Here is a 13,796-nt window from a genome sequence, read left to right as displayed (position 1 = left end):
CGGTGGTTCCCCCGCCGATCCCCAGCCCCTGCTGCGTGCGCCGAGGCTGGCCGGGGGCTCGCCCCTGCCTCTGTGCTGCATACGCAGCCCCCGTGTTGTCCTAGCGATAGGGCAGCAGCACTTCCTGCTGTAAATCACTTGGCGATAGTTTTCGAAGCGTTTCTTAAAGGCGGCACTGCGATGAACCCTCTTCTGAGTGCCTGCGGTAAGCTGAAAACCCTGTGAGCCTCTGTTCAAGGCTGGTCTGTGTAGTGTGCTGCAGGACTTTCCACACAAACGGTAGAAATGTAGCTCGCTGTTGGCTTAATCCTGGCATTAATGTAATTCCCCTTGCTGTGCCCCGTTGGTATATGCTCTGCGGTTTTGGACGTGGTTGTAGTTACCTTTGCCATCTTCTGAATAAAAGCTAATTTCAAGTAAATGTTCAGGGAAACACACGTATTAGGCAAGAGCTGTGAGAGGTAAGCTTTATTATAATGTTGTGCTGGGGATAGCACTTTGTTCAGGAATAATTGGAGAAAATAAAATCACTCGAGACTGAAATTTATGGGGATGTGAATGTTTGCATTTGTTAGACTATTTTAACTAAATAGATATATTTATGTAGGTTGCTCTTATTGCTATTCTGATGTTTCATTTATTGAAAGTACCTACTGAATTGCTCTAGAGAGCTTTTCATTTGCTCTTTGTATGAACATCTTCATATAAAATGGTCTTGCTGACTCTTTTTCCAGCTTGTTAATGCCTTTTTCCCTCAAAACATTTTAGAGCATGATCAGAAGAGGAATGGATGTAACATGATATCCTTGGAGTTCTCAAAACACACATTCTGCAAAGATTTGTTTTTTCATTAAGTAATACAGAGAAAATGGATGAATCAGCTTTGCTGGATCTGTTGGAGTGTCCTGTTTGCCTAGAACGCCTTGATGCCTCTGCAAAAGTCTTGCCTTGCCAACACACGTTTTGTAAACGCTGTCTGCTGGGCATCGTGAGCTCTCGGAACGAGCTGCGATGTCCAGAGTGCAGGACTCTAGTGGACTGCAGTGTTGACGAACTGCCCAGTAATATCCTGCTTGTTAGACTCCTGGATGGCATCAAACAGAGGCCTCGAAAACCCAGCGCTGGTGGTGGGACTGCTGGCACAAATGCTTTAAGGGTCCCCATCAACACTGTAGCTAATTGTGGTTCGAAGGACCTGCAGAGCTCTCAAGCTGGACAGCAGCAAAGGGTGCAAGCACGGAGCCCTCCTGTTAGGGTGAGTACCATGGGATGACAATATTTTGGTGCATTCCTGTCTTTTCCTGCACTCTTTCAAAACCATTGATGGCCTCTGCCTCGGGATGAGGGCAGTCAGATAGTTACGATAGCAAAACAACGTTTTTTTGAGAACTGCTGTAAATTTCTAGCGAAATGCATCCGTTTCTATCGGTGCTGATTTACTGTTATGTAAATACCAGTAATAATGCTTTCTTATTAAAACTTATTTTTATGAAAAGGTAAGGACAAGAAAGGCATCTCAAACCCTTAATCAAATAGAACAAGATAACTTGTGTGGAAAGGTTAAGTAATTGTTAAGTATAAACATCCTGTGAAGAACACTTGAAATGGTTCTTAGTTTGTCAAATGCAAGATTAGAGGTGTTATGAGTTAGAAATAGCAAATGGTAAACATGAGCAGGAAAGTTACGATGTTGAAGTCAATAAAGGTTTTGCCACTGGCTTCTAAGGGTTTTTGTTTTTACTTCTCTTCCTTTGCAAAGACATATTTGAATTCCTGTAAGTTATTTTCACTCTCAGTCCTCACCCCTTCATTAATTAGCTTCCTCTCAAGGTATTTTTTTAAAGTGATGTGGAAAATCTGTGTACTGTGGTGGGAAGACATTGCCTTCTGTCTGTATCAGTTCCTTCGTGAGAGCTGTGCAACCTGTAGACTCTGTCATACTTTATAATCAAGACTCAGTGGCCTCATGTATGATTAGTCATTCTAGAGCCTGTGTCAGGAAATATAATTTTATGAGATGTCAGACCTTGCTCTGTTTTATCTCATGGCAAAGCAGGACTGCCTCTCAGAAAGGTCTTGCTGCCTGGTTTGTGATGCATGCATATTCAGAGTTCCTGTGTTTGAAGTGGAGTTCCTGAATGGTTTAGGTGGTTTCCGCCTTGTGGGGTTTATTTGGTTTTTATGAAATGTCTTGAGGAGTTCCAGGGAGTGGACTTGAGCGTGTCTTTGACAGGTCTAGTCTTTATTTTAAAGTGTAGCTGAATGGTTTAATTTACTTATCTGGTAAAGGAAGTCTTAGACTGATTTGTCCTCAGTTGTGCTTACATGATTGGAGTCTCTCTAAAAGATTTTAGTTACACCTCTTAAGTTTGCCTGAGGATTTAAAATACAGTTGTATTCCCATTAGATGTTATTGTTTCCTCTGCTTGCTAGAGATCTCATTAGGCTCTTTTCTTTAAAAGTATAATTAACAATCCACTTCCTGTTAATTAGTTCTGTATATATATTAATTGGTGAGGAGAGAAGGTGATCTGTGGGGTTTTTTGCTGGTTGCTTGATTTTTGTGGCTTTTTGAATTTGCTTTTTTTCTCCAGAAGATAAAACCTTAAAAAATACTGCAAAGAAGCATCAGCAGTATCAAAACTGGTCTGGTCTTCTCCAGAACTTTAAGGTGTTTGTCATGATACCTTGGATTTGCAAAACCTCTTCACCCTAAACCAAAGCAAAATACCCACATGACTTGTTTATGTATTTTCGTGTCAGCCTTTGTTAATTGTGTATTTTCAGAGACTGCTTCTCCTCCAAAAAGGCTTCCTGTGCAGCAGTGTCTGTGAATGACTGCACTTCAGAGTTTCTCAAAGCCTTAATAGAAAAAATAACTTGAACGTGAAATATCCTTTCTTTTTTTAAATGTTCTATAATATCCTGTTGTGCAACATTTGCATTTCCAGATGTTGTGCAGAGTAGAAAGTGATAACATATGGAAGGTTGCTTCAGTTTATTAGTTATGCTGTACCATGTGCCATTAGAATTGTGACCATGTGCATTCCTCATGTAGTTAACTGATACTCAGTATATCTTAGTGATAGTTTTCAACATTTTACAGAAAGTCTTAATGTATCTTTGTTTTGGGGGTTTCACAGGCATTCTTGTGCCTTCTTTCCTTTGGGAGACAGGGAAGGATGATGATCTCATCTTTTGTCCACTTTGTCCAGAGCTGTTTTTTTTGTGTTTTTTTTTTTTTTAACTAGGAAGGCAGTGTTTATAAGAACACAAACTGACTTTGAGGGATAAGAAGTTGGAGATGGGAGCTGCTTTTATTTTTTCTATATAAAAAAGTGGTTTTAATAAAAAAAAGGCCAGAAAACAAAATGCCAATTTAATGGCCAGTGTTGAAATGAATGCCCTATTTGTTTTGCCAACTCCAACATAAAGATGGTTGCAAATACAGTTCCTCTGGGAATTGAAGAGGAAAATCTGTTTCTAGATGAGTGGCAGAGTCAGATTTCCTAAACTAATTTTGCTGAAGGGAAACTAGTAAATGAAAGTTGCTGTTATGTTAAATGAAGTGAACATGGATGAAGGCTGTCAAGTCATAAACATTCTACTTATACCCTGAAGTAATACTAAGCTCATAAATGCCCTTTCAGAGAATGCCATAATTTCCAGAAAAGGTTAATACAGCATGTACTGCAGTGTGATTTCCTGAACTGTATCAATGACTGTGGAGTGGCCAGCCCTGTTATTGCACAGTATATTGCATTCTCTCTATGTATGTGGTGACACATGGCAATAAACAAACAAATGGTTCCTTGAGTCTTAAAACTGATGAAGCTGGGTGGGCGGTGGGGATTAACAAATCTTGTGCCTTGTATCTCCTCCACTACAGTATCCCTGTTTCTTTCTGTAACCTCTATAATCTTTCAGTGCTGTAACGACTGCAGTTTCTCCCTGCAAGTTCTTAACTTGTTTTGTTTCTCTGCTGTTTTGATGCATAAAGCCTTCTGTGTCTTTCCCTGGACAAAGGTAGCATCCTGCTGTACCTGGTGGAAAACCTGTTTGCTGTCTGCCCAGCTCTTCTGTTCTGAGCAGCCAGCCTCTCTGGGAGAGCAAATAAAATAATTAGGCTAATACTGCAGCTTCCTTTCTGGTATGGATGCTAATTCAATGCTTTGCTTTTTTTTGAAGTGAAAACCTCTGGCTAGGTTGGCAGCTTGGAGGAGCTGTGGGAACCATGGCCTGCTGTCAAATCTGCTTGGGACTGGTCACCAGGAGCAAGTTATTGAGGGCTGTTGAGGGACTGCACGGTCACATGAGCCTTGTTTCTTTCAAAAGAGCATATGAAAATGTTAGGGCACTTACTTTCAGATTTATGCGTCTGTTATGAATTTTTCATTTTCAGAAAGTATGTCACACAGGTATTATCTTAAGTTCCTTAGGACAGTTTTACAAGGGTATGCTTATTGTAAACCTAGCGCTGTGTGCCTAAGTTGCTAGATGTTGGAAAGCTGTTCTAATTTCTCTACTAGACAGATTTAAGACACAACACATTTAACTTTTCCCTTGAATTTATATTTGACTAAGACATACCAATTCTTATTCTAGTTTGTTTATAGTCCAAGCTTCTGAAGTTAGGGCTGTCTTCTCATCAGAACCTAGAGCAGAGGTGGCTAGATAGTCTGAAATCCCAGCACTGTTGAAAATATTTTTTAATGTTTTTAGCTGTTTTCTGGACCAAGTGTAGGCAGGAAGAGCTATAAGCAAAGGATTGAAATGATCTCCGTTAATAAAAGAAAAGCATGAATAGCTCAAAAGATAGTCGCTCCTGGTAGAGTTGATGCTTATGCTGAATACGTATTGATGGTGTAATTTGAGTATATTATACTCTGTGTCAGTGGGAAATATTATCAAGAAACATTACAGTGCACGCAGTGTGGAAGTCCTAGAGCCTTTCCCTTTGTTTTTTTTCTTGGAAAGCTGGTGGAAACCTCTGGTGATACCACTTGTGAAGGCTTCTTGAAATGAGATAGTAAAGGAACATTACAGCCTATTAGAAAATGCTCATTTGGGTGTTAAAGGAGACTTCTAAATGCATCAATAAATTCCTGCCCTGTACATTCCTAAAACTTTGTTGTTCTGTTGAGAACCAGTAGCATCTGAGATGTTGGTGATAAATTCTTTAGGACTGAGGAGAAAAGAAATCCCCACAAACAGGAGGTTGTTCCAAGAGTATCTGCTAATGCTTGTGTAAACTCACACGTCCATTCTTGTGCTTGTGTAACACAGGAAAGCAAGAGTAAAATTTTAAATTCCTACATCCATACAGCTGCAGCAGTGCTCAGTTGTGATCCAGTAGACTTGCCTGGGAACTGCTGAGGCTGTTTTAATGACAGAAGGGAAAAGAAATGGAGCCAGGTTTTCCTCCCCTAGCTGTGGTGTTTGAACTTGTCACACATTGTGGGGCAGTAAGGACAGTGGGCCAACTTCTGGTCTGTGAGCACTTAAGCAGGTCAAGCTTTTCTTTTGGCCTCAATGCATGATGTTAGCAATCAGTTTTCATTTGTCCTAACCACCCTGGAAAAACTTGCACGTTTGGACTGTTCGGCAGGTAGCAAAAAACTGATGGGAGCCAAAATGAGTGCTGCTGTTGTAGCTATAGTGCTTGCTGGCTCGTGGAGATCCTGGCAGAACTTAGATATCAAAGCAAACTTCTTAGATGAGAAAATAACAATGGGCTTCAAAATGCATGTTCATAGATGAATGACTTTAATAAAGAATTGTAAATAAATGTGGGGATTGCCAAGCATAGTGGCAGGTGCAGATTGAAACAGATGTTCAAACTGACTCTGAACAAGAGTTAGTGAAATAAAACAATACAAAGAAATGTATCAGTAAACATCTGCTGGTCAGGTGCTCTTAGAAGAGGCTCACATTGTCATAATAGATCAGGTTGTAAACTGTACCACTTCAGGGGAAAAGTAGCTGTAGGAATATGCAAGAAGCAATGGCTAAGCAGTTTGTTTCATGATTATTTGTGTTGCTGGGCTGGAGAATCGTTACTTGATGATACCTGATTTTGGGCTGACCAAAGGGATATCCCATACCATTATGGCATCATGCTCAGCATAAAGCTGGGGGAAGAAGAAGTAAGGGGGGAAAGTTCCCAAGTAATATTTGAGAATGTGGAGATAGAAACCTGTTCATGTTTTGGAGCCATCCTTAGAAAACATTTTGTCAAGTCTTTGTAGATCCTGTATGCTTGCATTTATTTCATGCTGCTGAAATACCAGACTCTGCTTTTAAGTTTACAAGTGCTTGTGCAATTTGAATTACTTCTATGTCACACTTTTTACATTTCTCTGTGTTAAACCAGAGAAAATGTAATGGAGATTATAAACATAAAAGAAGAGTAGACTGACTCTTGTGGTGTTAATGTGTTTTCATTCAGAGATAAGTAATTAGGTAGAGAGGGAGGATAAGCAAAAAGAAGAATTGTCCCTGTATCAAAAGGCATTGGTCTAGGATTGAGAGCTTCCGGACTCAGTTCCTGGCTGTGCCACAGACATCCTTTATGACCTTGCACAGAGTCACTCAAAGCTCTTTGTGCCTCTGTTTCCCATCTGCAGATATGACTGATAGTACTTTCTTTGTTTGCCTCACTATTTAAACTGTATACTCTCCAGGGCAGAGATTGTCTTTTTAAATTTTGGATGTATCCATAGGGTGTTTTACAATGGTTCCACAGTTTCAGTTGAGGTCAGTAGACCCTGCTGTTAACTCTAAATTGTTGACTTCCACATTACAGGAGAGCTGTTCATAATCCATTTCCTGTCCCAAAGATGGTGTAATGCCTAGTCTTGCATTGTTAAAAGGATTTAATTTTGTTTGGATGTAGGAAATCACATGAATATCTCAGTGAGGAAAAGCCAGGCACTTAGAACATCTGGGGAAGCTGCTTCCATTCTTCAGCTAAGGAAATGTGCATCTGACTGGCACATTGGTGTGTAGATTTGAGTGTGTTTTGAAAAGAATGAAGGAATATCTAATGTGAATTGTGTTGGTATTACAGAAATACTTAATCCTGTCCTTTGAACCCTGATAGCTATCTTGAATCTGCCAACTAACATTAATCTTTGTGATAAAATAGCTGCCAAACTAGTGTAATCCCTTTCTTTAGAAAACAATTAGGTTTTGAGGTAAACTGATTTATAAACAAGTCCTTAAATAAAGCGTGATGCTGAAATCCTTTTTTATTTTGTTTCTGATATTCTTTTTTTTTCCTGTGCGTCTTAAAAAGATGGAAAATGCTGTTATATACTTGCTTTGTTTCAGATGGAAGGCAGGGCTCTCTTTATTTCCTTCATTTTCAATTTAATATTCCTCCATTTCTGTAGATTCCTTTAAAACCACCTACGTGAAATAAAATGGTGTCTTTTTTCCTCCACTTTAATTTGGCCAGTGAGTTATAGGTTATTGCTCTACTCAAAAAGCTTTGATCATTCAGCAAAATTAAACTTCTGCATAAAAAGGAAGTCTCAAGCCCTTACTTTTAATGGGCTTGTGAAGGGGAGCATTTTTTTAGAGAGAATAAAAGTCTTTGAAATTTTTCTCTTATTACCACAGAAGTCAAATACCACTAGAATTGCTTTACATAGGTGATCCAGGGTCTGGTTAGAAAAGTCAGTCAGTAGTGCTGTTGCTGTTTGTACGTGCACAGTGTCTGGGCTTTCTGCAATGGGCACCTCTTGTTCAGTGGCTTAAGAGGCACCATGTATGGTATGAAGAGCTGAAGGGGCTGATTGAGGTGGGGTCACCTAGAAATCCTTCTTTTCCCCTCTCCTTTACACAAGTGAAATGGTTTTTCATGGTACTTCCCCTTCTTAACCCAGTGTTTAGTGCATGGATAGGAACTATGGAAAACAAAGCCTGAAACTGCAGCTGTGATAACAAAGCTGGAAAAGTTGTTTGTCTTTCTTTTGGTGGACTTCCCCTTGCAGTACATTTGGCCTTCTCCTTATGATATGCTTAACACCTTTCTTGGTCTTTTATTTGGCTCCATTATTGTCCTTTATTCAAAGGTTCTCTTGCCTCTGATCTTGGTGTTCTACTTCCAAGATAAAGAAAACATATATTTTTCTTTCCTCTTGTGACCAATTTGTCCTTGACTGTGCCAAGCATAAGGAACACAAAATAAGCAATAAGAAAGAAAATTTTCTATTCAGGTATCTGAGCTGCAGACGATCTTGTGGTATTTATGACTAAAATCTGCCACGTGAATGAAGAGTACAAAGTATAGGTTAATATTACTGTATTGCTTGGCCTCCTGTGGTTTGAAGGTTTTTAGTTAGGGTATATTTTTTTTTTGTGGGGTGTTTTTTGTTTTTTTTGTGTGGTTTGTTTTGTTTTCTGTTGTTGTTTTTTGTGATTTGTTTTGGGGTTTTATTGTTTTGGTCTTTGTTTTTGCTTCTCCTTTAGATCATTGCCTATATGTACATCCTAGTGTGGATGTGTCTCAGTAATTAAAGCTGAAATATCATCTGGTCATCCCTGTTCATGCATGCATCTCATTACTGCCTGCAGAAAGGAAAAGTGTGCACCTGTTAAAGCTCAATTCGTGTCAGATGACTCTTTGTTAGTAGACAGAAAAGCTCATCTTGGAAAATCAGCGGTGAATTCTTGGGTCAGTTGAACTAGATCAAAGTCTTCGCTTTTCTTTTCACATCACCAAATCAGAATCTTTTTTGGAGAGCAGAGTTTTTTGGGGCTGAGAGTCGCTGCTTTGAGGTGAGCCGGAGTAATTTATGAAACAAGTGGCCCTGAGGTGGGAGAGTCACACATCCAAGTGCTCTTTTCTGCACTTATCTTTCTTGGCTGGAGGGGAGAGATGGCAGCACTGTCCTGTGATTGTCAGACTGAATGGTGGAACTAGTCCTAGTTAGAGCCTTGCTGCACTGGGTGTGTCTGAATAACTGCTTTCACATTCCTTTCCCCTGGATATTGCTGGGGCTGCCATACAGTTTGGGTACAAAACTCCTAGTTAGCTGGTCAGCACAGAGACAACTGGTTAAGTGTGTTTTCTCATCTGCATCCTCTAAAACATCAGTAAATTGTTGGGACTCAGAAAGGTGCTCTGGTGATAAGGGCAGTCACTCCAAAGAGAGAAACAGAGGCCAGTGTTTTGAATTCCTTTGACATGTGATGTTTATATACATATCTTTAAATGTCACTCAGTGTTTCCTGGAAACCTACAGGTTTAGATTCTCCAGTTGAGGGGAAAATGAAACACAGAAGTCAATGTTTCATTTACAGACACTGTTGCCAAAGTGTTTCAGAATCTGAGCATGCCAAGTACATGAAAATCAACTGTGGCACATATGAGCAATTCGCCACAGAAATCTTTTATCCCTGTACTCTTAGAAGCTTTGGACTGTGACACTCATTTTACACTTGTGGCACTCGAGCCATGTGATTTATTGTACAAAGTTAAGTTTTTGTAGCTTGAGAGTATAAACGTTTCAGAATGTCAAGTAATTTAATTTCTTGTCTTGGTCTTTTTTCCTATCTTATTTGGCCATTGATGGATTCCCTCTGCCCCCTCCCCAGTACAAGCACTTAAATTCTCAAGTATTAAAAAAACTGAACCTGCAAGAATGTGTCTGATCTCCTAAAAGGGAGGCCAGGATTCTCTTATGTGCTGTCTCTCTCACACAGTAATTCTGTTTGAAATATTGCTGATATGCTTGGCCTTCCACATCTAATTTTTTTAATATGGTGCAAATTTCTGTTTATTGTTTTGTTTGTCTTTAATCAAACTAAAGCCCTGATTTGCTGTTTAATTGTTCTATCTATCTTCCTTGATTTTTCAGTCAAATATAGGTTGTCTGTTTCTATTTTCTGTAAATGTGTGAAGTATAATTTTGCAGTTTCTAGCTGGGAAGTGTGCTATTATTCATAAATGCATTTTGATCAAAGGTAAGCATTTCAGTGTTGCTTAAAAATTAATATAGGTATCACTCTCCTCTCTGAAGTGAAGGAATGCTGCCTGTGCTTCCCAGAAGATAGCCAGGCATCAAGAGGGTGTCCTTTTGGCCTTAATAACACCTGGAGCACTCCTAGTGTTTAGTGTTCCTTTGCTAATGAAAGTGCTATTATTTCATGGCAGTATTATTGCAGAGAGATGAGGTAACTCTGCTCTCCTCCTTTTATAAAGGAAAGATGTGCATATTACCTATCTTGACTTCCTCCTCTCAGCACCTGAGCTTTCAAAATATACATGTGTGGTGAAAGCTTTTTAAAGAACTGAACCACTGTTTCATCTTGTGTGAACCACAGTTCTACAAGACAGGCTTTTGAAAAGCTCTGGTTCAAGACAAAAGTACTCATTCCTGCCAGACTTTCAAGCTGCTGAACTCAAGAAAAGGAATGTAATCTTGCACGGAGGCGTGAGAAGATCAATACTGAATAATTTGAAGCAAGTCTCTTCAGTTGTTCTTTATTCGCACGCTGTCTCAGCTCTTTAGGTTATAGTCTGCTTTTTATTTATATTAAAAATGGGGAAGAATGAAAAACTTCTGGCTGATTAAAACGTGTTAATATAAAAATATTCAGAGATAATCAGATGACAATCTGAGTTGGCATATATAGGGCATAGCTGTTCTAGAAGCTTGTTTTAAACAAATCCAGTAAAGATGAATTCACAGTACTGTGGTAATGTGCCTCTGAGTAACGATGAAGCTTTTATTCTGAGGCTGAGAGCTTGCTAAAAGAAAAATCAATGTGTGCCAGTGCTCGGCTATCTCACATGGTCTTTTTCATGTGCTAGATAAAGATCTGAGAGGAGACTTAAATCTTATCCACACTAGCAGACCTAAGCCATTTTCAAAACCTGTTTAATTTAACACAGTTTTAAATCCACAGCCTTATTAAGTTAACAAGCCTTCAGCCTTGCCACCAGGTTCTGTAATCCTCTTAGAGTTTCAGTCTAAGCAGGGCAGGGATAGTCAAGAAGCAGATGAATAGATAATCTTTCAGAAGACTGATCTTAAAGTTGAGAAATGTTGATCTTAATTTCCATTGAATATAAGATAGTCTTCCACATTACTTATATCTTGAGGAAAAAGTTGAAAATATTATCACTTTGGGAGGAGGGAGAGTGAATAATAAAGGATTTTTAAAAATATGCATTAATTCCTGGTTTGCAACCCAATAAAATCAGGTTAAATTTTAAATATAGAATGAGGCAGATAAAAATAACAGTTTGTTTCCTTGCCATTATGCAGATTAAAATCTTTGTGGCTGTTTCACAAGCTATTTTTGGAAATCTTTCAGGCAATCAGTAGTCTGTGGACCAGAATTTAAAGAACATTAATGCATTGGCCACCACTGCAGTCTGCATGTTGCTTCTGTTCAGTTTTGGCTCTTCTAACACTATTGAGCTTAAGCTGTGTCTGCCTCCTGAGCAAAGCTCCTGAGGTAGTGGAGCTGGAGGAAGAAAAAAGCCCCAGTTGGTAGTGGAGGAATTCAGCCACAGAATTCAGTTACATGGGGATTTCTGCCAGACGTGTTGACACAGCACCAGAGTAGGAGCAGAGGAAGTAGATCATAGAATCATTAATGTCAGAAATGACAAGATCATCAAGTCCAATCTTTGAATACCACCATGTCCACTAAACTATGTCACAAGGTGCCATATCCACTTGTGTTTTGAGTGCTTCCAAGGATGGTGATTCTGGGAAGCTTGGTCTGATGTAAGGATGCAAACCATGCCCAGGGTGATCTTATGCTTGGAGAGGGTGGCAGAAGAGCTGGGCACACAGCTAGTCTGAGGCATGAAAGCAATCGCTTGTTTCATTGAAAGGGTGGGAGAAGGCCTCTGGGAGGAGATGACTGAAAAGCAGAGAAATTTCAGTACTGATGGGTGAGAAAGGCCCAAAAGGTCAAGTAATAAGGGAGAAAAGGGATAGTGGTGTTGAAAGAAAACAAACTGTGACAGTAGATTTGGAACATTGCAATAGGCCAGTTAGATAAAATATTACAGAGCAAGTGGGGTCAAACAAATGACTCTTGGGTCACTGGAATTGAATTAGAGACTTGGTTTTGAGAAAGTGCTGGAGGAACAAGTTGAAGAGGTAGCCTCTTATTTGAGGAAGGTTTTGGAGAGCATAAAAATAGGAAAGTTGACATGGAGTTGACTAGACAAGAGGTGAGAATAAAAGTTTTGTTGACTCATGTGCCATCTTGTTTCCTTCAGTATGCATGTATTTGTATTTCAAAATACTGTGTATTTTATTTTTCATTGTTTACTTTGAAATAGTGTGTCATGTACTATGTGACATTAAGAATAGTTCAGTTCCAAAATGATCAAAGAGCTTCCTATTCAGGACTGGGAGGATAATTTGTGGCATATCTCTCAAGCACTTAGAGATGCTTCCCAGGATTTTTAAAATGTTGATTTTATTACTAATAATGTATTCTAATTGTTCTAATTAGTAGAAATTAGCTAATAAAGCTACAAATTTTAATCTTTTAGTGAATGAACTCAGAATATAGAAAGGGGTAGGCTAGTGTCCTAGGAATTACTTGGAAACTGAAAAACATTCTCAAAGAAGACGATGGCATTTTCTTTCATCTTGCTTCCATGTTTCCTCAGCCTTTTGTCTATTCATTCAGTTAGTAATACCTGAAAATAAGGATTCAGACATCCTACCAGCATTACAGAGCATGGTCGAAATCTGTTATTTTGAATTTAGTTGTGACAGATAAGAATTAATTTCATGGGGCATGTTGTCCAAGCAAAATAAAGGAATATTTTCAGTAGCTTTTCAGTCCCTTGAAGCAGCTCACCTATGGTTAAAAGGAGAACTATCCTTTTACAGCTGTTTTCAAAATGCATTACTTTTGTTCAGTAAGGGAAATTTGTGTTTAGTTTTGCTTTCACTAATAAATGAATTGGTTTTTCAATGGAGAACTGGAATAAAGAGCTAATGTGCTCTTTCTGGAAACAGGTTCCTCAAGAAACATTTATCTTCTTGTTCTGAAACTTCTAAACACAGAAAGAAATGTGTCAAGAAAAGCTTGTTTCTAACTTCAGCCCCTGTTGTGGGTATATGCTGTTCACTCAGGAAATCATACTTTTTCATATATTCAGTTCAGAATTTTGTTGCTTGCAGTAAGGAACTGATGTCATTTATACTTTCCTATTTGGTTTTTTACCACCCTCCCATTAAAAGGAACAATATAAAAGAGGTCAAAATTTATTTCAAATACCATAGAAGAAGAACTGGTTATTCTGCACTCTCCATATAAAGGTTATGCAGTTTTATTTATTTCAAAATAATAAAATATTAAATACTATGTCGTATGGAGTTAGAGGGAATGTTCATAATTGCATACATAGTGATTTTTTTAAATGTAATATTCGTTTCAGATTTTTTGAATTTGCACTAAAGGGATCCAAGAAAAAAGAGGGTATGAGTGAAACCAGCACAACTGTCAGGAAGTATTTGTGCCTGTTTTTTCCTGCAGCAGTCCAAGAATTTTACATAAAAACTGGAGTGCCATTTTAAAAATACTCTCTGAGTAAAATTTTATGTAACATGGCATCCTTATTCCTTTTAGAGCTTTTGAAATGTTTGCACTTAGGCTCTACCACACAGTTCTTTAGTTTTAAATGTTGATGGCAGTACATAAGTTAATGAGATAGATTGGTTGATGAAGTTAAGGCCCAGTTGGAATTGAGGCTAGCTAGGGACATAAAGGATAACAAGGAAGGTTTTTACAGGTATGCCACACGGTCA

The 13,796-nt window shown here is 38.7% G+C and overlaps 1 protein-coding gene across 1 annotated transcript in view; it reads left to right on the top strand.

Moving 5' to 3' along the window:
- The first annotated feature begins 868 nt into the window (after positions 1 to 868).
- Positions 869 to 13,796, top strand: part of SH3RF1 (SH3 domain containing ring finger 1) — an 84,131-nt gene continuing 71,203 nt past the window's right edge. The window contains exon 1 of the mRNA XM_009071779.1: positions 869 to 1,255. Within this exon, the coding sequence (XP_009070027.1) occupies positions 869 to 1,255 (387 nt within the window). The remainder of the gene's footprint in view (positions 1,256 to 13,796) is intronic.

The sequence above is a fragment of the Acanthisitta chloris genome, unplaced genomic scaffold (assembly GCF_000695815.1).
Source record: "Acanthisitta chloris isolate BGI_N310 unplaced genomic scaffold, ASM69581v1 scaffold12753, whole genome shotgun sequence".
In the NCBI taxonomy this organism is placed as follows: Eukaryota; Metazoa; Chordata; class Aves; order Passeriformes; family Acanthisittidae; genus Acanthisitta; species Acanthisitta chloris.
The sequence above is the reverse complement of the archived record's forward strand: the minus strand, read 5'-3'. Positions and strand labels throughout refer to the sequence as shown.